This window comes from Strigops habroptila, chromosome 12 (assembly GCF_004027225.2).
Source record: "Strigops habroptila isolate Jane chromosome 12, bStrHab1.2.pri, whole genome shotgun sequence".
In the NCBI taxonomy this organism is placed as follows: Eukaryota; Metazoa; Chordata; class Aves; order Psittaciformes; family Psittacidae; genus Strigops; species Strigops habroptila.
In genome coordinates, this window is record NC_044288.2 from 7061005 (window position 1) to 7084137 (window position 23133).

At 46.8% G+C, this 23133-nt stretch overlaps 2 protein-coding genes across 6 annotated transcripts in view; both read right to left on the bottom strand.

Annotated features, from left to right (window-relative positions):
- ADGRB2 (adhesion G protein-coupled receptor B2) overlaps window positions 1–4528 on the bottom strand; it is a 99942-nt gene extending 95414 nt beyond the window's left edge. Inside the window, exon 1 of the mRNA XM_030504513.1 lies at window positions 4452–4528. The gene's annotated coding sequence lies outside the window, so the exon portion shown is untranslated. The remainder of the gene's footprint in view (window positions 1–4451) is intronic.
- On the bottom strand, window positions 1134–23097 carry PTP4A2 (protein tyrosine phosphatase 4A2). 5 transcript variants are annotated; one of them, XM_030504532.1, is made up of 7 exons: window positions 22870–23097; window positions 22385–22496; window positions 11888–12575; window positions 10233–10325; window positions 5362–5492; window positions 4452–4526; window positions 1134–3343 (listed from the first exon to the last, which is right to left on the bottom strand). In XM_030504532.1, the coding sequence occupies exons 3-7, from the start codon at window positions 11981–11983 to the stop codon at window positions 3235–3237; spliced, it is 504 nt and encodes a 167-aa protein (XP_030360392.1). In that variant the 5' UTR covers window positions 11984–12575; window positions 22385–22496; window positions 22870–23097; the 3' UTR covers window positions 1134–3234. The 5 variants fall into 5 exon arrangements, with proteins under 5 accessions (XP_030360392.1, XP_030360393.1, XP_030360391.1 ...); XM_030504533.1 differs by lacking the exons at window positions 22385–22496; window positions 22870–23097 and adding an exon at window positions 21301–21418; XM_030504531.1 differs by lacking the exons at window positions 22385–22496; window positions 22870–23097 and adding an exon at window positions 20835–21073.
- Between the last annotated feature and the right edge of the window lie 36 nt (window positions 23098–23133).

Below are 23133 nucleotides of genomic sequence, written 5' to 3' on the forward strand. Positions count from 1 at the left end.
CCCATTTTCTCTCTGATGGTGTCCCACCAATCAGTGGTAGCAGGATCTAGACTAAATATATGGCATGAAAAACAAGACTCCACTTAAGTCACTTCATTCACTGATGATGGTGATTTAGGTTCTGATGAAACAAGCGGTCAAAGCAAGGGAAGGTCACAAGATTTAACTCTATACCAAAGGTTTCTGGTTTTGATAGTCTGATATTAAATATTTTTGCAAGGTTAATCATGTCTGCATAGCCCTTGGACAGCCTAAAACATAAGATGTTCCAGATACACTTGTGAAAAGCATTACCTGTTGTGTCCCTTCGGGTAGATTTACATCAGGTATTAGGAAGAAATTATTCACTTCAAATTTGTTCTAGTGGGAAAAATCTGATACATATTAGGAACACGACACCAATTCACAAGTCATATTTCTTTGATGACAGCAAAGCAGAGCTGATTGGGCCGTTATCTGTGAAGCCCAGAAAATAGCACCTTGCTGTTATTTAAATGAATTATACAGATCCAGGCAGTGACATTCCACTGCCAAGGGAGGGCAGTTCCCTGGTATCCTAGGCTCCAGGAACTTGCTTGTCACCCCAGGCCTGTGGCACAATAGTAAGTTTTGCAACAGATCCTTGAAAGTTCTTGGGAAAGTTGAGAGCTGGTGTTTGGTTTGGGGGTTGCTTTGGTTCTTTGAAGGTAAGTTTACATGTTTGAAAAGAAGGGAATTGTTCCTGCTTGCAGGGCTGTGCCCTCTCTCAAAGGCAGAGTTGCCCTTCCCACCAGCAAACCCAACTGTAGAACCCAGTGGCCACCAGTAACACCAGCGGCATGGACAAACTTACCAAAAGCCTTTACAAAGCAGATTAAAGAAGAGCATTTAACATTAATGAGCTGCAATAAATTCATCAAGAGCCAGAGGGAAGACATTTTACTGCAAGAACTTTATTGCACTACGCTCAAGTGCTGAACCAAGTCTGTGCTACTGGACACTGGTCACACACCCCCCTTTGTGTCTACACTCTATGACAGTCTGCACTTTCCACTATTTTCCTCAATTAAGGCTGCAGAATCATAGTATAAGATACTTAGTATGTTAAAAGTCAAGAGTAAAACTAGGGCGAAGAATGCAAAGTTATACATATAGCATGTAAAAATTGATTTTATTGTTCTTCAGAAGGGCTTGGGGTTTGGTTTTTAATCCAGCTCAACATCTTCCCCTCCAACCTGACTTCCACCATCTGCCAACCCAGCTCTAACTACCGGTATTTCATTTTACTAAAAACATCCATTTTACTTTGCAGAAACAGTTAGAACATTAGGTTTCTAGTTTGCAAGGGGAGGGTAAAGCCCATTTCAGCATCATCTACCTTCCACGTGGACTCAAACACGACCAGATACGTTATTTCCCTAATGAAGGCATCGACATCACAAACGCTTTTGTGTCTCCTTTATCTATTAATCAGAAACGTTACACATCTTAAAAGGAGGAAGGAACTCGGTACACCAACCACAGCTTGACTCAGGGTCAGAGCAAGCTCTGTGGAGCGTGTTTTCTAGCCATGGACCTCAAACAGGTCTGTCAGCAGCTCTGTGAAGGGAGGGGCTTCACAAGTGCCATTATTTTTAGCTCAAATTTATAAATCCAGGAAAAGAATTCTAAAAGGCCATTACCTGTGTTCTGAAAACATCTGCCCAGTTAAGCTGCAGACTAAAAGAAGTCTGGAACAGGAAGAAATCCTGTGAAGCAGCTCACATCACCCGCGGCTGAAGCATAGGTAGAGAGAGACAGGTATCAATCTACAACTACCACAGATCCAGACCAACAAGAGCTTTTGGTGCTCCACAGCAGAAGATCACAGCAGAGTAGGACACTAAACCTGTATTCAGAGCCCTCAATGGCTCAGTATTACAGATATAATGTCAAGTTCAAAGCATATGAGGTCACTTCTGGGGCAGGGCACAAAGTTAACATGTTTGGTAGAAGTAGCCTGGCTGAAACTGCTTATTAGAGGCTGTAACATGACTTGTCTTGATTAATTCACTGACACCACCAATGGCCTACGAACGGAACATGGTGCCAGTTCACACTCCGAAAACGAGCGTGGCTCTGGCCTGCCAATGGTGAATGAGGCATGTTAATGTGTAGCTAGAGATTCTCCCTCCAGAAGAGCCTAACAAAAAAACAACAAGGCAATCAGTGGCTAAATGGAGCTGTACATGAGGGCTAAGTCTGGGAAAAAACCCATACAAGGCATTTATTCATGGACCACCTTTCTATGTGCATCCCACCTTTACCTCAGATGTGATACAAATGAGACCCTCCCCCAAACCCCAATTCACTGTGTTCAGCAGGGCAGAGAATCTGGACAGCAGCAAAAAGCCTTTTCTTCTTTCTTATGACAGCTCAATTCATTTTAAGTCCTTGTCTGAATCACCCCTTGGACATCAGTCTTCTGCCAGGATAGATTTTCTATCTAGCAACAGGAAGACAATTAACATCTCAGCCAAATGCTTTGGAAAGGTAAGACTGAGACACATGTGCTACGCACACTCGGTTAAAGCACAACCTTGCACCCATCAGAGAAGGCCTTTAGCAGAGACACCAGAGATGTCAGGCAGAGAATCTTCTGTTCAAGCCCACCAGGAAGGTTTCTCACACCTGCAGAGCCTGAACACCATGTAGGCATACAACAGACATCACCCAGTCTCTAGAATTTGCCCAGGCTGGGCATAAGGCTGTAAGACTGCACCCATCCAGCACCAAATGCTCCTCCTGTGCCTCAACCAGGGCCCAGCAAGGTGAAAAACAAGGCAACTCCATTTCAAAGAGTCCTGTTAAATAGGAATTAATGTATCAGGCCCTAATCTTGGGGAACTTTCCTCCAATCAAGAAAATAGTTTCTGCACAAGCCACTGCTCTGCTGGTTTTCCTTAGACATAAAATTTACTTTATTTCTTTTCTTAAAAAGTTAAAAATACAGAAGGTTCAGAAACTGATTTTCTCCCTGCAGATGTTCCAACTGCAGCTCAAGGAGAAAACAATCCTTCACTGAAATGTTGCTCTTAGGTTTGCGTTTTAATTTTTATTGTTTTTCAATCATCACCACCATTAGGACAGAGGTTGAGGTCACTGACTGACTCCCCCCTAATCTGATGACGTAGTTTGATTCCAGATTCACATTTCCAGGTGCCAAGAGTCCAGAAAAGAGCCATGCTAACTTCTGCCTTCGTTTGAGATTATGCTTTATTGAACACAGCAGTGACCGTTGGCATCTTTGAAGCGTAATCGCATCTTAGGCCGGTATTTTTCAAGGTAAAGCAGCTGTTTGGAATTGAAAGCTCCCCTCCTTTTCCTAAAACAAAGAGAATGAAGGCTAATATCAATGGAAAAAGTACTGCTTCAATCTCCACACCCCCCAAGGCAGATCGGTCCTCCATTCAAAGCCTTCCTGTAGCTACAAACCAGCATTTCTGGCTCAGTTCTGTACCCACTGATTCTTTGAGGAGGGATAAACCAGGCCAGTCCATCGCCTACATGTCAATATTAAAATCCAGGTAGCAAATTTCAGCCTGTTTTCTTGGATTGGAGAGTTTATTTCCATCATGAGCAGCAGTCACTGAACAACATCAACATCACTCTTTCCTTGCAGGTGCATCTGCTACTTATATTAGCTAAGCAAGACCATGACATTCAGATACAAACATGTAAGAGGTTTTCAGGAAAGAGCTTCTTGGGATAAGGGTATTTCTCAAGGATGAGAAAGCGGGAATTTAAGGAAGTTAAAATTCAGGAGAATCTCTCACTGGCAATACAGTTCACAAAGGGAACTGAGGACCCCGGGAGTCTGTAAAAGGACTGCTTTTTTAGCAAAGCTCATTCAACATAAATTGCACTTGCTGGGCTTCATTTCAAGATGTGATGTTATCACTAAACCAGCAGAGCTCTGCAGTCTCATCCTTCACCACATTTGTTATTTTTCCAGACATTTCCTGGGTGAGTAACACTCCCCACAGCACAGGTAGGAGTGCTGGTGCTCATGTGCTGGCCCAACCCACACTACCATTTGTGTCAATTTCATTAGGAGCAACCAGCCCATGGTCAGGTCATCCACCATTTTTACAGCCCCAGCCTAGACATTTTTTCCTCCCACGTTCAAAATCTTTGAGTCTCAAGCCAATGGCTTAATAAATAAGCCCAGGTTTAAAATATATATATAATAATAATAACAATAAAAGAGAGGGAGAGAGATAATAATAACAAGAGAGGGAGAGAGAATCCATGTTTTAATCCTCATCTGTAAACAGATGAAAGGGCACAAGCCTCAATATTCATGTCAAAGTCTTGCCCATCATGTCAGAAGTACTAGAAATTGAATCAGAAATCTAATGAGTTCTGCTGCAGATACTGTTCGAATACAACGTAAATGAAAGATTTCTTGAGCAAAGGGAAGCTTAACTTACTGCCTTATAAACTGAACTGCATCTTCGTACTTCATTCCACATTCAATGAGAGCAAGTGCAACCAGTACAGGAGCCCTAAAGGAGAGGAATCAGTATTTTAGGAAGATCTAGAGAAACAATGTACTGAACCCCTCAAAATACATCAAGTTAATCTGTAAACAGCTTCAGTACTTCCTCTTTAAGCATTATCTACAGAAAGACATTTGCCTGCTGAGTACCTAATGTAAAATTTCTTTTACCAGACAGCTCCATTTCCTCCTAGCCCACAGGATAAACAGAACATTCAGAGGTTACATTTGGGAATATGAATTTAGCATTGAGCTCTCCTGAATCAGTCTTTTTAAATTATTACTTCATCTTGAAAGGAAGTTCTTTGCAAAGAAGGAGGTTGAGTGGCGAGGACAGAAACATCAGTCCTCATGTGAGCAAGAAATACAAGCCTAACTCTTCCTGAAACCGAAGTGAAGCCACTTTAGAGCAAGAAAGTCATTGAACAAGTTTCTCTAAATGCTTTTTCTTTATTCCCACATCCTTAATACTGCACCAGTTGAAAAGGAGGAAATTAAAAACTGCACAGCCTTAGAAATTGTAGCACACGTGTACACTGCACTTGTCAGGAAGCACAAGAGATTTTCAGCAGAAAGACTTTCAAATGAATAGCACCTCCAACTGCTTGTCTCATTCCTGACTGACAGGAGTGTTCTCAACAATCTCACCAAGTTTTTCCTCTCATCCTTGATAAGAGTTATGAAACTACTCAAGTTGCAGTAAGTCTCTTGTGCTTTAATGGCACAAACTTGCTGCTCCTTTAAAGTGTTACTTGTGAGAAAACGGAGGAATTGGCATTTACTTAACACCTTCCCTGACCTTCCAGACAAAGGAACTGACTTTTAAGTCCAGTAACACCAACCTTCCCAACCCTGCAACACAGTGAACAGCAATACAGCAGCCAGGCTCCTCACGGAATTTGGATTTCAACAGGTTGAGCCAGTCATCAACTATTTGATTGGGGGGTGGTGCTCCATCATCGAATGGCCAGTCCTTTGAAGGAAAGAAAAAGGCATTAGTGACATGGATTTCAAGCCACAGCCAACTCCAGTAACTGGAACTGGGAGAAGGAAGATACTGCATCAGCAAGAAGTGTACAAACAGATCTATTTTTCTGGCTGCGCAGAAGCTGGCAAATCAATATCATAATGCAACACTAAATGTTTAACAACCATTTAACTGCACTTTTTAATAACATTTCAATAAAACTCTACACCAACCCCCGTGTGGTGTAGAATTTTTAGAAAAATAGCTGCCTTGGAAATCCATTTTATTAAAAATATGTAAAAATCAAGACATTTCAAATAATCATTTGAGAGATGAGAACTCTGCAGACTTTTGCCTGTGGTTCTGTCAAACTTTTAAAGTTCTATTTGTACTTCAGACTGTACAGAGAAGCTACTTCCTAACAATTCAAGGGGATCAGCAGAGGAGAAGGTTCTTCACAACAACTCAAATGCACCAGCTTGTCCAGCTGCCATGAATCCAGTCAGCAAGACAGTTCAAGTTCAAACTCCCCAGTCCACTCACAAGCAAGAAGACGAGTGCTCAGACAGCAGCCAAGTCAACAACCAAGCAGCATTTATAGTTAATTTTCTGCCTACTAAAGGCGCAGCCAGCATTTCACTACCCAGATCACATTTGATATCACCACCATGCCCATCAATCAAAATTACATGTCAGAAGCTTCCCATTTCCCTGAAGTCACAGCTCTCTCCTGGAACTTGTGCTAAGTGCAGTACTATATGTCCTACATTTCAGGACCATCATGTGCTTTATAATCTTCTCAAGACTACAGGGAATGCTGCAGAAAGAGCACTCCTAGATGCAAGGGGAAAAATAACACTTAGTAGTTATTTAGCACTTTTCATTAGACTACAATGCATTTTGCAAGAGAGACTCATAGCCAGAGCTTTGTATTATTCAGCCACCTCTCCAAATGGCAGGGAAATGGCTTTGAAAGGAGCTGTCTTCTTCCCTCACTGGCTAGAAACAGGTCTTTCATGTAGGATCTTGAGAACAGCTTAATATGAAGTAATATTCTCTGAAGCCTTAAAGAAGCACACAGAAACTCTGAACAAGTACAACCAAAGGTAAAAAAACCCACCAGGCTTTCCCTTTTGAAATGCAATTACTCCTACCCTGATACTTCCTGAACAGCAAATACAACTTGGCACAGCCTTTGGCCCGAGAGCACCCGAGCAATGCGCTGGCACTTACAAAAGCTGCAAGGTGGAAATTGTGTCTTGGAACTACCAAACCAAAAGGCTTTAAGTCACTGAAATAACATTATATGTGATGAATTCAGAAAGATACACAAAGTCTGAAGAGCAGAGAACTCCTTTTCTAAGGCAAATGGGGAATTAAAAGTATCTGGGACAACAAGGCTATAGAAATAAGATCATAAAGTGAAGTTTGCTCTAATTAAAAGCTTTCACTAGATTTTCCACTCCGTCACACACTGCTAGCTCTGGGCTAGCAGGGCTCCGAGGGCTTTGACACCAGAAGTTTAATCCTTACAGCCTCTGGCAACCACAGGAGTATCACAGTTGGAAGCTTCACAGCAGTGTGATGATAACACTGGCATGTCCCATTATTTTAGACCTAGTGTCATGCACTGTCCCAGGAAGGAAGTATGGGCTGCCAAGAGAAGAGGCATTGCCCACTGCAAGGTGCTTTCTTCTGAAACTGCCTTGCAAAGAACAGGATTTGCATGTCAGGTCTGCATCCTGGTTTTATATTAAATTAAACCCTTTCCTTCAGACCAAACACAGGAGCTTATTACACTGCTTGAGCTTATATATTAAACATCACATCCATGCACCTCTTGTGCTGGCCTGAATTAATCACAACCCCACAGAAGCATCACCTTCCCAGGAATGATACAGCCCTGGCATTGAACTGGCACTGATAAAACCCTGCCCAGGACGAAGAACAAGAACACTTCTGGGACTGGAGGAGTGACTGCAGCGAAGTTTTGCAGGTTTTTTCCTGCTGAGCAGTTCTGCCAGCATCACCTCCAAGCTTCTGTCAGACAGGATAAAACCCAACTGCTAAGCTCCACGACCAAACCAGTCATTTAATAACCAGGATGATGCACTGAGATTGCACAGAAAATACAGCTCTTCTGTGCCACTCTGCAGGATCTGGGAAGGATGATAGGAAAGAAGGGGTTATTCTTATCTATCCTTTAGCTGGAGCAGCCTTGCTTAGCAGAACAGCTCTGGGTTTGTCAGTTGGCAATGACTGCAGGATTGGTAACACAGACCTGAGATGACCAAGAAGCAGTAACAGGACTTTAAGGTGACAAGAACCCCATATTCAAAACCCACATGAAGGACTGAGAGAAGAACAATGATATCTGTCTTAGATCCTGAAGACGAACAAACCCCCTGCAGCCTCCTCGGTTGCCAGCCAGTGCAAACATACTTCCAGAAAATCACCAGTTTTTGTGATGTAACATTTCTGTGTTACAAGACCTGATGCATGAATGTAAGAACTGCAGAAGCCCACAGAAACTAAATTCATCCCCGCCTCCTGGATTTAATCTCTGTTGATAAACACATGCATGTAATAGTACTACTTCAAACACAGAACATCCAATTCTCTACTTTCTCACTATGCCGTCTGCCAAAGCAGCTCCGGAGCTGCCACGTTCTACCCACCCTGCCAGTGCACACTCCTCTCATGGCCTGAGAGCAGGCTCTGCTCAAGTGCTCTCATTTTGAGAGGTATTACTATGCTTTTGACCTCAACAGTTTTCAAATAGACGGTAATCTCTGTCAGGCTGGTTTTAATCTTAATGTTATTTTTGCAAGCAAATATTAGCTTTAAATAGTGACGTGTTATTTTCTCAGCCAGCGGGTAATTCAATACCAGTTCTGAACAGCAACAGGGCTCTGCTTTGTAAAAGGAAGTGCTCCTAGGAAGGCAAAGCTGGTCATGCCGGTGACTAGTTAAGCTTATCTGAAATAGAAAACACTACTGCAATACAGTGAATTACTAAGACAACCCCATGACTAGGATCATCAGGATCAGGGATAACATTAGCAGCAAACCTTCCCTGTCACCTCCTGCTTTCTGTTATCCTTAACAGATGCCTGGTGGATTTATGCTCTCTCCTGTTTGTCCTTCTGGAGCAGTGGAACACTAGGAACTGGTACATACCCAATGCAGAGAGGCTTGTTAGCTGAGACAAACGTGTACAGACCCAAGACTCTCACGTGTGTTATTTGAAGTGAAAGGTGCCCTTAGCAGAGCTGCAGAAAAACCATTTCCACTTTTTAGAAAAGCTTCCTCAAAAACCTGCTTTCAGTTCAAACCAAGCCAACACCAAGTTCCTAAAGTTTCCTGAGAACCAAACTCCCCAAACTGTTTCAGAAGCAGAGGCTGCAGAGCACAGTGCACTTCCAGCTCCGGCAGCTACCCCAGCGGGCATGGATTGCAGGAGGTGGATTTGGCTCCCAGAGGCAGAGGCCAACTGGCCTCACAGGGCAGAGGACACCTGCAAAACTGTCCCAAGTCTTCTAGGAAGACCTCAGCTCTTGCTCCAGCACAGGAACACAAACTCTTAAACCCCAGCTCAAATCAGGGCTCCGAGGGCTTCGACACCAGAAGTTTAATCCTTACAGCCTCTGGCAACCACAGGAGTATCACAGTTGGAAGCTTCACAGCAGTGTGATGATAACACTGGCATGTCCCAGTCCAAGACAGCTCCAGAGAGAACAAAAAAGCCCTGGGAGCATGGCTAACCCTGTAATGACTGATTTTTCCAACAACATTGAGGCGCACGTGGCTGCCTGGAACTGGAGTAAATGCTTACCAGGGCCAGAAGCCAAGAAACCTGACCGACCTGTACGGGGAGTGTTCACAGATATGCCAGGATACAAGTTTTCCTCCTAATGGAAAACTGCAAAAGTTCTTCTCCACCTCAGCCATAAAAATCAAGGGGTAATGGAAGGCTGACTACCTGCACCAAGAAGGTAAGATGCAATTTCTGGCCTCATAACAGAGAATTATTCACTCTAGTAAAATAAACTGATTATATCTGACACACTGTAATGATTCGGAAGTACTGCCTGGAAAAATACAGCCTCCAAGCTTCGTGTGAGCACACACCTACTGAAACAACCTCCCCATAACCACCGAGCAACACCAGACCATACAGTCAGACAGTCACTGCATAATGGTAGCTGTGAGCAGCAGTTATGGAATTCCACCTGCTGAAGAGGGGAGCCACCAGCAGCCAGGCTCCATTTGGAGATGAGCAGTGATGAGGCTGTCAATCAATATCCTGCCACAGCCTGTATCAACATGTCAGTAAGTCTCAAAAGGTGGCACTTTCTGAAGAATGGACTTTTATCTGCACCCCAAGAAGGTCAACAGTAAAGCCAAGCAGTGCTGAAAAGGAGCGAGTTGTATGAACCACAAGGCTGAACACTGGGTTAGTATTGAACAAGTCACTAAAAGGCAATCAAAATATCTCAACAAACCCAGCAATCCAGGAATAGGCATTTCTACTCCAACTAAAGAGCTCTGGCAATAGTAATAAACAAGCAAGTACCTTTTACAAAAGTACAGTGAGCTTCTCAAAACCAGAGTCAGTTGATGCTGGGGGTCACACCGCTTTTGGCCAGTCTGAAACGGCCACAAGTGCTTGCCCAAAGCCCGGGGCATCCCCACCACTTCTGGCCATGTGGGTTTCATTTTTAGACAGTTTTAAAGGCAACTCACTAGAACCTGGATTCCTTCTTTTTCGATGGGAGCTTGATCGTAAGTGGCTTCACAAACTCGCACCAAGGTTCTCACTCCATACTTCTTGAGCTCCTTTAGGGAAAAGGAACACAGGTGAGCACATGACACAGGGACCAACCCAAACACTTTCCCAGCAGCTGCAAAGCTAAACAGAGCCAGTGATGCCACCACTACTGCACAGCTCCAAGGTGACTACACAGGGAAGGAGCAAAGGCCAGCACAGGAAGGAGGGCTATGGCCTATATGAGGACAAGGGCTGCAAATGACAGGAATAAATGTGAAACACTCCGAATCCTCCTTCTCCAGGGAAATGCCAAGGTGGGAAAAAAATTGCATATATAAGAGTCAAATTCAAATAACCACTTATATTCTCCAAGCAGCTGTTTCTTCTCTTTAAATAGAAGCCTGGAACTGTTTGCTTCGGACAGTGTTGACATTTTGAGGCAGGGAGCAACAGAACACACACACCATACTCTAGCCTCCTTGTAATGCACTATAAGTAGCACATTGTGCTAGATAAATAATCAGAAGATCAAACAAAAGCTGTTCCAGTTCACTTTGAAGGTTCATACGGCAAGCAGAATTTCCTTTCATGCTTGGAATGAATCACTGTAACTTCTAACAATTAGCAATAATATCTATTCCAGAGTCAGGACTCCTGAAAAAGGAAGACAATCCACATTAATGGGAAAAATATATACACATATAACGACCAAAAGAATGTGGCTTTCAAAATTAACCACTAATATCTGAGCAGATTCATGGCGAATGGCCGCTGCTGAAGGATGGAAGTCAATAGCCACAGTCAGACATCAGTATCAGATGACAGGAACTCTCTGGAATGAAACAGACCTGCATACGCAACATAAAAGTCCTCTAGATAAGAGGGCACGAAGATACAGTGAGTTTGCAGTGACCCAAGACAGAGAAACACACTGTTCTACCACTCCTCTGATGATACCATCATCGGCTGCTTTTTCAGAAAGCTGAATGTTAGATTTTGCTGTATTTAAGTTCTGATTGTGTCAGTGACAATGTGACCCACTGCCCATTCTTCCCAGCACTCAGTCCCAGCAGATGTCATGTCTCACGGACACCTTCTGGCACCCGAAATCTTGGGCAGTTCTGGACCAGGGCAGGTTGGTAACACAGCCTGTGAACTATAGCATGGGTTTAAGCATGATGCTTACCCCTAGTCTAAAGGAGAAGAAAGGTCAGAATCCAGTTACAATTCTGTCAACTACTTTAGAAGCCAAAAGATGAGCAATAGATTGATATATTGGAAGCACTGCATTATTTAATGAAAGATAACATTTAGAACCACAGAACATGCAGACCTTCAGAAACCAGGCCAAGAACAATGGTGAAGGGGGCGTATTCTAAAATTGAAGCTCATTCAGCCTCTTGCAATTAAAGAAATGCAGGACTTTGGAAAAAGCAATCAGCTGATTCTCTTCTCATCCTGTCAGGAGAATGTGACCAATATATTAAAGATAAAAACACCTGAAGTTTCGAGTAACATGTAATATACAGCTAAAGCATTGAGCCACAGGTGTGAAGAGTGACTGCCCAGTGCTTCCACAGAACCATGAGCATGCAAGGAAGAAAGAGGATGCTTTATCTGGTTGCCTTACCTCTATGAACTTGTTGAGGGTTGCGTTGGTTGGGTTGTGAGTGATCAGGAAGCGCATGTTCTCATAAGTGATTTCCACGGGGGCTGGACGGTTCATAATGGCAACTTAAGTGTGTAAGGGGATAAAAGATTGAGGAAAATAACAACCAAAAACAAAAATAAAAATCAATAACCTTGGAAAGGTTTCACAGCAGAAAACATTAAAGAGACCACTAAAATGCCTTGGACTGATCAGAGCTTGCTTCAACGTGTTTGTTCCTTAAAGAATTTGCTGCTAGGAAAGCTGGTTTGCTTCAGAATCCACTTGAAATCAACTTCAGCCCCAATTGCTGCAGGTGGTATCCTTCAGACTCCAAAAACTCTGACTACACGCAAGACTAGGCAGCCTGTTCTACATTTAGGCACTGGTGAGGCAAAAAAGTAAGGGCAGATTTTCTCTCCACTTTGTCTTCTTGACGCTTAGTTTTGCTAGAGTCAGTAAAAGGAAAATGCTTCCAATGTGCAGAAGATATCCCATATATTTGAGTGTGTCTACTGTGTCCGCAGTCTTCAAGGCAAAGTAATTATGGCACGTGGAAGCCTCTGCACTCAGCTCACTTGTCAGCCAGGATGTTGTGCTGGGCCTGGCAGAATTCTGCCCTCACGCTCAGAATCGCCATAAATGTGCAGCGTATGCTCCAACAGAACACCTGAGAGAAGAGAAAGATCAGGTAAGAGGATTTGTCGCTTCTGCTTCCAGAAACACTGAACACTGACCCTCCCAGAGAAACTTGAGTGAGACTAGAGAAGACTATGTTTAAAAAACAAACAAAAACCAATCTTCACTGGACTCCTCAAAGTTGCAATCCCAAATATTCTTCGGGCACCAAGACATGGCCTTCTGGTAAGTGCTGCCGGAACCAAGGAACCGGAACCAAGAACAAGGAAACCTTTCTGTGCTCTCTGCAGCCCTTCCCTCCCATGCAGGTGCCTTAAAAGAGGAGAAAATAGCACAAAGCCAAGTACACTCTCCAAAGTGGCTGTTGGTACAGTCATGCCTGTTTGGCTTAAGGCCAAATATGTTAAAAATACTGTTGGTATGGCTTTTTTTTTTTTTTCTGAGCAAAATAAGCAGCACAAGCAGAAATAAGAGTGTAACTAAAGTGTCATGTATTTGAGCTTTTGCTAGCAGATAAATTTCACCCACAGTGCTGTATCCACAAACTCTTATAGCAGCAGGGAGATCCTCTCCAGAAATCAGCCAATTCAACAGCAACCAAATGGCCACTTAACAGCAATAACTCTAAGTTATTCTCAGTCTTATCTGTGTTCACAGACTAGAGCATTAAGCCCATGGCAGCTTCCAGTCCTAACACACAGGCTTCGAAATACAGATGTTTCAGCAATAAAAGATGGAACCATGTAATTCAACCATGAAGTTTAGGGGGATGAAAATGGAGCTAAAAGAGCTCAGCTCATTTAAGGCTGAAACACAAAATAAGCAACGTGGCTTTTCACTGCATTAAAAAAACCAAAGAGTCACTACTGACACTTCAGGGTTTTAAGGAAAAAGTTTTAAATCTGTTGAATCAAATCCAAACTAACAGCCATAAGTCACAAACCTGCAACTCGAGTGGAAAGGTCAATGCTCAGTGAATGCCATCAGGGAAGCACACACACATGGAAGTTCACCCCCCAAACTTCTGGTGCACTCAACATTTTAATGAGATCCTCACTTGAAAACAGTCAAATTAAGTCCTACAGAATTACCTTTTTCACTGACATCAAGTCAGAACTCACCTAGGGAACAGCAATTATTTCCTTAAAGAACAGCTCTCAGTGCCAAAAAAAAAATCCATGAATTAGGTTGCCAGAGGCAAGAGCAGAGATGCTGTCAATGACCTGCCCCGGCCTCAGCACAGCTCGACTGAGTGACTCAAACACACATTTCAAAAATGAATCCAGGAATATTTCAGCAGTGTCATGACTATAGGATTCACTTTCACTCCAGCTGGAAGAATCCCATCTAAGCACATCACACTCAAGTCCTTACACATGTCAATTCTTGCACGTTCGTCACACACATACTACCCAATAAAATACCCAATTTGTCTCCTATACAACACCCAGTCTCAAAGGAAAAGGTTTGTTAAAATCTCTTCCAGTATGCTATAGCTGTAATGCACCAGGAACAGAAGGACCAAAGTCACAGAATCCACATGTGCCCAACGTCTGAAAAACTCGATGCAAGAAAGTCTTTTTTCAGGGAAACTCTGGCCTGGTTTCCCCCCTTTGAACACAGCCCAGTCATCTGGCACGTCCTGAGAGTGACCCACACACCTATGTTACACAACAGTTCCAAAACTAACTTCTGAGGGCCCAACAAGGTCATTTAAATAAAACCAGTGGTCAACAGATCTTGGCACAGGACATCAGAACTCAGATCCTGCACACCAGAGGCTTACAGCATTACAAAGTACACTGTCACGAGGGGAAGAGCTGTTGCATCATATTTAAACAAATCCTTTAGACATTCTTCTTTTCAGCACCAATAATTTGGTTGGAAGAGCCTCATGCAGTGCTATTTGCCCTGAGTTGTATCAGCCCAGATCATTACGGTTACACTTCTCCTCCCTCAAGCAAATCAAAGAGGAAATTTCAACCCAATTATTTTAAGTCTTTTGTAAAAATGATTTACCAAATCATTGAGAAAGGACACATGGAGATGCCATGTTCCAGTGAATCCAGCATGGCAGGGAAGGCACCAGCTACAGTTCTGCTCTGATCTGCAGCTGCTCATGGTCTGACCTTGGCCAAGCCACTTTCAGTAGCTCAGCTCATCTGCAGAGCAGGAATGACACCATTTACCTTCCCCAAAGGAGTATGACTGAAGTGTTTAATCAGCTAATAGCTAAGGAGTGATTAAAAATGGAGAGTGCTGTATTTAAGGCTGAAAAACGATTTCCAGAAGGATAAGAAGTTCATGCAGCACACAAGCCTATTTGTAGAAGTTGGGTTAGTGACACATACATCCCTTCCTCCCTTGACTTTTAGCTGCTAACTGTTAAGCTGAAGTTTAAGAAGAAAAAATAGGCTCCTCATTAAGAAAATGAAAACCAGGAAAACCCCTGTTGTCTGCAACTTCTGATCTCCCCAAGCAAATACTTTACCATTTCTTCCTCCCTGTGTTAGCAAGCAAATCTGCACTTCAAAAATCCCAAGAGAACAGAGCGCTACCAAACCAACAACAGTAACTAACCAGGTCTATGCACAACATAAAACAAGGAATCATTTTTCAGCCAATTAATCTTCAACTTTTTATACTTAGAAAGTGAGATAGTACATGGAGAGAAACCAAAAGATGACACCATGGCTTACGTGGCTGGCTTCAGAAAGGGAGCAGAGGTATCCAACATGTCAACACCATGAATGAGGTGCAAGAGCTTCATCAGGATCCGGAGGAGGAGAAAAAGCAGAGGCAGCAGGACAAACAAGCCAAGCAATAGCCATACATGCATCTGAAAAGAACTAAATATGCTTGGGAGCCAGCTCATGATGCTGTTTAACTTAATTATAGGGAATCATCATCAATGAAGATGTGCATCTATACAACAGAGTTTAGCAAGCTGTGCCAGTGCACCTACAGCCAGGACTAACAGTGTGCTGAGCTCCCCACCTCATGCTCACACACAGCCACACACACCGAGAGAGCTTGTGAAGCCTAAGGAGGGCAATTTGAGATGAGTGTATTTCAAACTACTATGAACATGCAAGAATATGCTTAATACGTGAGCAGGGGGCAGTGTACTAACCAGCATAAATAAATCAGGGCAATTAACTAATTAAGAGAACAGGTAACTGAATTCTTGACTGGATAGAAGCTTCACCTGAGACTGCCTTAAGTAAAAACCCAGCACACCTCCAGCGCCTGCCGCCTCAGTCATAACACTGACGCCTCAATTAGATGCTTCAATAGGGCAAGCTGATCTTCCCTATTGAACCCATGCAAAGCAGGGAGACAGGGCTAATGAAAAACAAGTAATAACATCATCAGGAATTCCCAGTTCCACCATCTCCTTCAGAACACACTGGCAGAAGTGCTGCCTTAGCTACACCGAGGCAGCAAAGGGCCTGCAACAGCTGCAGCTTCCAGAGATTGCAGAACATGGGTACCTGTGGAAAGGTCACTTGGATCACCTTTCAAAACAACCCAGCAACAGGATGTGCAGCACAGCCCGCTAATTTGTCAGGCTGCAGTGAAAAACACTGCTGTGTTCTGGAAACCAGTATTTTCAAACCATCTCAGCTGATTTTGTTCCTGTAAGTGGGAATCCATGTTCGATGTTAACAGAGTCAGGTCATGAGCTGCTTCATTTTCCTCTTCTATAAAACTTCATTCTTGGGGTTTGCATTTCCGCACGTGCAGTCAGTGCCACAGCGCGATGAGGGTGCTGAGCTGATCCCATAAAAATTCCCACCTATATGAGGCTGCAGCCAGCCAGGCTTTTCCCAACGCTCTGTGTACGTCAGATTTCACCTCCCCTTCCTGTGCTGCCGCGCCAAGTGACCCACATTCTGTCCATACACCCTTAAAACGTCTTGCTTCATCTGGGTGCTTCTCAAGTGAAAGAATTCACCAAGTCCTCCAAACTGAGCCTTAAACAAGCAGAAACACACGTTATCAAGAAGCAAAGCAACCATCTTTTCTAAAATATACTCTGCTAGTACACAGGGGAAAGCAACTCTGGAACTAACGTTCTTGGAAGGCGTTCCTGAATGCTCTCCGAAGGAAGCTTGCTCGGAATGACATGTGCCTAGAGAGGGGTGAGGTCAAAACTTGTACTGTCCCACCCTCCCCTCCCAGCCTGCGGACAAGCTCCACGGCTGACTCATGCGTTTCCTTTCACACCAACCCTGGCCCAGGCTGTAAAATCCACCCGTAAAAGCCACAGCAGCACAGAGAGATCTGCCTTAGCAAGAGAGGGAAAAGAAGTACAGATTAAATAACTCAAAAGTGACACATGAGGAAATGGCAAGAACTGTCAAGTGTGCTGTGCAAGACTACTCAGGGAGAGAAGAATCCTGCAGTGCAACTCAGTTCTGAGTACTACACAGGAAAGGTTTAGCCGCCATCCCCAAATTTGAGTGAGGTCAAACCACAACATCCAACACAGGCATCAATGCACAGCGACTGTCACCCTGAGAGCTGGAAGCGATGAGACACGACCAGAGCTTTTTCTGAGAGGCCCAACAGGCACATGTGCTCTGTGCTTCAGAGCTTTTATTTCTGGAGAGGGGCTTCTGACAAGGGCCTGTAGGGACAGGACAAGGGGAATGGCTTTAACCTGCCAGAGGGGAGATTGAGATGAGCTCTGAGGCAGAAGCTCTTCCCTGTGAGGGTGCTGAGGCGCTGGCACAGGGTGCCCAGAGAAGCTGTGGCTGCCCCATCCCTGGCAGTGTTCAAGGCCAGGTTGGACACAGGGGCTTGGAGCAACCTGCTCTAGTGGAAGGTGTCCCTGCCCGTGGCAGAGGGTTGGAGCTGGGGGAGCTTTAAGGTCCCTTCCAACCCAAACCAGGCTGGGATTCTGTGATTTCTTCCTGCAAAATAGAAGCTGCTTCATCATGAAAAAATCCTGTTTTGACACAGGCTCTTTTGAACATTTTCCCCACCCACCATCTACTTTCTAAAAACCCTTCAGAAGACACATTTGAATGCTATTTACATACCATGCCCCAAAAAGTTTAAAGTTACTAAAAGTCTTTGAAAGTCAAAACCAAAAGGCCCTGCTAAGTAAAAGAAACTTAAGCTGTTATCCCATTTTACTCACAGAATTGTATTTCAGTAAAATCAAAAATCACTTTAGACAACAGTTCCAGAGGATGAGACACTAGAAACTCATCCCGAAAAGTCAGAATGCTGAGTGCTCCGAGCTGTATCAAGTGCTGGTCCTTGAAAACACAGCCCTGCGAGGTCAGCAGCTCCCAACAACTCAAACCAAATATTCTCACACTTTAAGATGATGGAGCAAAAAAAAAAAAAAAACAAAACACAACAACCCAGAAAAAAAGCCCTTAACAAGTCAAGCAGGACTTTCACACCACAGCAATGGGGACATTATCCTGTGGAGGTACTGAGCTAAGTTACTCAAATCTTACTCATCTCACTCATCTGAATTTGTGTGTGCCTCAGCCAGAAAAATGACTGAGTGGAGAGCTGGCTCCTTCCCCCTGCTCCTGCGGCAGTTAAATTCAGCCGGACAACACAATCTGAAGCTTACTGATAAATCTCACTGCACCTCCACAAAGTCTCAATTGTCAAAATCCACAGTCCATTATTTAGAGCAGAGCTAGATTTCAGTGTAAGAGACAGAAAGGAATTTAACTTTTTAGTACAGACCAGAGAAACAAGAGGCAACAAAAAGGTACACCTAACAGTGACCTGAATAGAGACAGCACCACAGTGTCTCACATGTTAGAGCTGAAAAAAGGATCAGGAGATTTAAGACTCCTTTACCCCTTCTGAATTAGCAAAATGAGCCCCAAGATGAAACCAAAGCCAACAGCCACTCTAAAGGTATTTTATATTCTCTGATGATAGGCATCAGCCAGATACCGGCCTGAATAGGTGCCTGCCTAACCCAGCATCAAAAAGGGGAGCAATTTCTAGCCCAGATCCTCAAGCCATTAGGTCTGGTTTTCAGTGTTAGGCATGGCTGGTTTACATCTCCAGCTCTTTACCAGGCAAAGAAGCTGTCAAACTAATCCAAATGCAACGAACACCCCAGAGCTCCTGTCTGCTAGTTCAGTAATGGTGCATCACTGACAACATGTTTTCTCCTCCAAGGTACTATCAAAATACACAACCTACACCATCTACTGACATGATCTCCTTGCACTACAGGATCTCAAGAGCTACGTTATCAGTTGTGGATCCTCCTCCTTCAAGCGAGGACAGAAATGTGCCCTTCCACAAGCCACAGATCTCCCTCCCAGTCCTCGCCACAGTCAACCAACAGGACACGCCACCACAGGGCAAAGTCCAGCGGCAGGAGCGAGGCGGGCGGCTATGATCACAGCTCACCTCAGCTCTGCTCCACTAGAGGAAGGACACTTGAGTACAGCTGTGCGCAACAGAACGCTGAGTACTTGCAGGTAATCAAACCTGAAGTCAATAATCTACATTTATGAGAGAATTACGTAAAAAGATGGCAGCTAGCCCCTGTGCAAGGCCACATACATTCCTGGCTCTGCAGCCACACGTATGCAGATACCTACTCCTGCCTTAACTCTGACCAGTCTTTTCTTTCCAGCAGTTGAGTTCATTAAATCTAAGTATTTCTACGTGTTGAGTCATAAGGAGATAGAGGTTTTTGGCTGCTGCTAGTGGTGGGTTTATCTTCTTTTTTTCCTTCTTTAAATACTAACTGCAGTTCTGAGTCAGAACCTGACTGGTTCACTTGGGGAGTTTTGAAGTGAGTTTCCATTTATATAGTAGCCTTTAAAAGCCAACTTTCTGCCTTACTCCTCCTCGCACTGAAACCAACGAGCACACAGCTGCCCCGAGAGAAAAAGCAGATTGTGACTAATCACACCAAGGAACCACAAGGAACCATCACTGCAGCTGAGCTAAGACCACTTCTACGATCATCCCCATTCCGTAACACCTCCCAGCCTCCAAATCCCAAACCTCCAGCTCTCAGTAACTAGGGCTCCTCACCCACTAAAGCAGCAAACCCCAGCCATGCCCAGTAAGCACACTACTGCCTGTCTCAGCCCTTCCTGCAGGTCACTCAGCACCCACAGCAACACCAGCACTGGCTTTAGCTGCTGCCGTGGCCAGGCTTCATCAGGTCCCCACTTCCAGCCCAGGCAGCTCCAAGTCCCATAGGGCAGCCCTCGGCATTCACAACCCTACCCCCACTCAAACCCCAGGAAAACCACCACATCCTGGACACCCTTCCTTTCCAGCTCCACATGCCCCCCTCGAGCCTGAGAAAGATTCCCCACACACACACTGCTCCAGCCTTTTCCCTCCAGTTTCCAGCCCAGATCCCAGGAAAAAATTCTTTACCCTTTTCAGACCTTCTCCAGGCCTAACCCCTTCCCCCAGAACAACCCACCCATCCTTTCTGTATCCACACATACACGCAGAGGAAGTAACACCCCCCCCCCCCAACCCAACCCCTTTCCAGGCACAGGCAAGACCCCCCACTCACCCACACCAACACCTTTGCAGCTTCCGTATCCCCCCACTGCTGCAATCCTACGCCCCCCTAAGCCCAGGCAGAAGGCAAACTCTCTCCCATAGGCCATTTTTTTTGGCTTGACCCCCCCCCAGCCCCACTGTTGACGGAGGTCCCACACTAACCAGCCACACAGCCCTGGAGAATGGGTGCTGGAAGTTAACCCCGTCCCACCAACGAGAGAGGACCTCCCCAAACCAGGTGGGACACCTCACAAAGCACCCAACGCTGCAGGCAGTTTTAGACCAGCCTTACCGGCCATGGGGGTCCCTCACACCAGCCCAACCCCACAGGCAGATAGGGAACCCCCCAGCACCAGCCGCGAAGCACAGGAGAGACCCCAAAGGCTAACGAGGTGCCCCCAAGCCTGCCCAAGGCACCTCCTAACGCCCGGAAGGGTTCCCCAAACAGGCCTCACAGGTCAGGAAACTCCCCCAAGACCAGGATGGGCTCCCCCAAGCCAGCCTCGCGGAGCAGGCGGGAGCCCTGGGCACAAAAGGCGCTTTCAAACCGTCCGCAGGAGCCGAAGGAGACTCCTCAGGCCAGGGAACCCCCCCAGACCCGCCCCGCAGGCCGCGGGATCCCCTCAAAACCTCATAAGCAGCCTGAGGGGAACACCCCATCGGCCGCCCCAGAGCCACTATCCCCGGGACCGGGGCTCCAGCCCGCCGCGAGCCCTCTGCTCACCCGAAGCCCCCCCAGCTCCTACCCGCCGCGGCCCCTCACCCTGGGCATTGAGCGCGTCAGCGTTCTTCCGAGCGGGCCCGGCGCCTCCCAAGCACCGGGCCGAGGGCCGGTAAGGAGCGGAGGGGACGGAGGGAGCCCGGTAGCGGCGGGGCTGGGGCTGTGCTGGACCCGGTCCGGCCCGGAGACACCAGAGAGCCCGCGCGCCGCCACACGGCTCCCCGCGCACAGGCCGCTCCCTCCCCGCCCGCGCCCCGTGGTACAGCCCAGCCCGCCGCTGATTGGCACGACCCGCCTCACACCCACACCCGGCATTGGTACGGTCCACCCGCCCCGATTCAGCGCGCTAAGCGCGCCCACCCGCCGCGGGGGTGCTCCGGCTGTGCCGATGCCCGCATAAGAAGCACTGAGGCGGCCTCGCTCCGCGCTGCCGCGGCTCGCCGTGCCGGGTACCCCTCCCCGTGCCGCGGAGAACGGCTCCCTCCATCCCGCCGATGTTAAAACAGACCTTGCCCCTGCGCGTGGGAGGCAGCATTAGTACGACTCGCTTCCCCTCCCTTTGCCCAGTGGTGCGGCCCGCCCCGCCGGCGCTGAGCACGGCACGAAGCGAAACGCACCGCCCTGCAGCCCCCACTCACACTTGGTACGCCCCGGCCCCGCCCTCCCCCCGCCGCTCCGGCGCACTTGGACTGTCCCTCCGGCCGCACGTGCGCACGGACCCTTCCAGACCAACACATACAACCCCCTCCCACAGCGCACAGTGGCAGTGGTACAGCCCGCTTCCCCCCCCGCCGCTCAGTGGTTCAGCCCGCCCGGTGGTTCCCACGGCTCCCGCTTCCACCGGTGGCACCGGCACCGCGGGTCCCGAGCGCCCGGTGGGCACAGCCTTGCTGCTGCCATCTCCGGAACGGCCAGGCCCCCGCCACAACCGAAATAAAGGAGCACCGGGCACGGTGGCTCAGAGCTCGGGATTCCACCCGGAGCGTATCCCCCGGTGACAGTCCAACCTCGCCACGTAAGGTAACGACAAAGGAAAGTCTCAGCCCCTTTACACCCTCAGTAGGCCAGACAATAAGAAAAAAGACAAGTGGCCAGGTTCACTCCAGAAATCTGGGGGGTGATGGAAATTGGTCCAAGATTTCCAGTCCAGAGCCCCATCCCACAACCTTCCTCTAAAAAACTGAAACACACTCCCAAGCAGCCACATGTACCCCACTTTGTGCTGAAGTTCCTTAAGGAACCCCCCAGACCCACCCTGCAGGCTACAGGATCCCCTCAAAAACGAGTGGGAACGAATGAGGCTGCTGCTGCCCCCAGCACGACGAGTGAGGCAGAGGTTGTGGGAGGACAGGAGCTGAGAGCTGTGTGTGAATGAGGAGGGAGCTGGTGGAGGAGGAGCAGAACAGGCACACGTATCGGGACACACACAGAGCTCAGGAGCCATCACTAGCAGGAGCTCCTTATGCAGACACGATGGTTTTGCAGCAGAACCGTTGAGTGCAGCACAAAAGGTCTGTGCAGGTTCAGGAGGGATTGTTGGGATATGACACCGTGGAGGTGAGAGGGACAGGACGAGGTGCAGGTTGTGTTACCTGGTGATGTCGGGGGCTACGTTGGTCCCTGAACATCAGTTTCAGCTCTTCAGAGAAGGGGTTGCTGCAGGCGGCAGTCCGTCACCAGATATTGCGAGATCAAATAAGAATCCTGAAGAGGATGAACTATAGGTGTAATTCACTCATTATAAAAGCTGTTGTCTTCCCATGTTCTCATTCTACAACTGTCAAATTATTAATGAAACGCCATGTTTGATACTAAATTAAGGAGCTGCAGTGCTCAAAATGTACCCTGCCTCTGTTCGTGCTGCCTCTGCACCCACACTAACAGAACGCCTTGCGCTCCAGGGCTCTCACACATCACCCTGTCCGAGAAGTTCTTCAGTGCCACTGGGCTGGGTCTCAGGGCTGCGTGAACAACCCACCCCCCACGAGCTCCCCCCCAGTGCCTTTAACTGGAGCTCCTTAACCTCCGATAAACGCATCCCGTAAGAGTCCTCCTCTTCCCTGCTGTGCAATGTCACCTGGCACACAGAAGTTGCGGGTTCTCTCCAGACCCCCATAACATGGGGCCAACGTAACAGGGGTTTGCCTTCCCGGGCACTGCCGAGGCCCTGCAGCACAGGGCTATGGGGGGAGGCCCGGCGGGGCAGGCGGCGGGGCAGGCTGCGGGCCATTCCCCCGCATCGAGCCTGCAGACACCGGGTGAGACAGCAGGCCCCCACCCCAGCGTGGCCGCCCGGAGGGGAAGCGCATGCGCAGTCCGACAGCCGTGCGCTTTCTCTCAC

What these genes read in the sequence shown, in the direction of transcription:
- PTP4A2 (XM_030504529.1), bottom strand. Translation starts at nt 21,107, where the DNA reads ATGCCGGGTGTGGGTGTGAGGCGGGTCGTGCCAATCAGCGGCGGGCTG. An exon ending in TGACGCGCTCAATGCCCAGG is followed by an intron (nt 10,326 to 20,834) that starts GTGAGGGGCCGC and finishes TTTTCCCTAAAG; the next exon opens with GAGCTCAAGAAGTATGGAGT. An exon ending in GCAGTTCAGTTTATAAGGCA is followed by an intron (nt 3,344 to 4,451) that starts GTAAGTTAAGCT and finishes TCTTTGTTTTAG; the next exon opens with GAAAAGGAGGGGAGCTTTCA.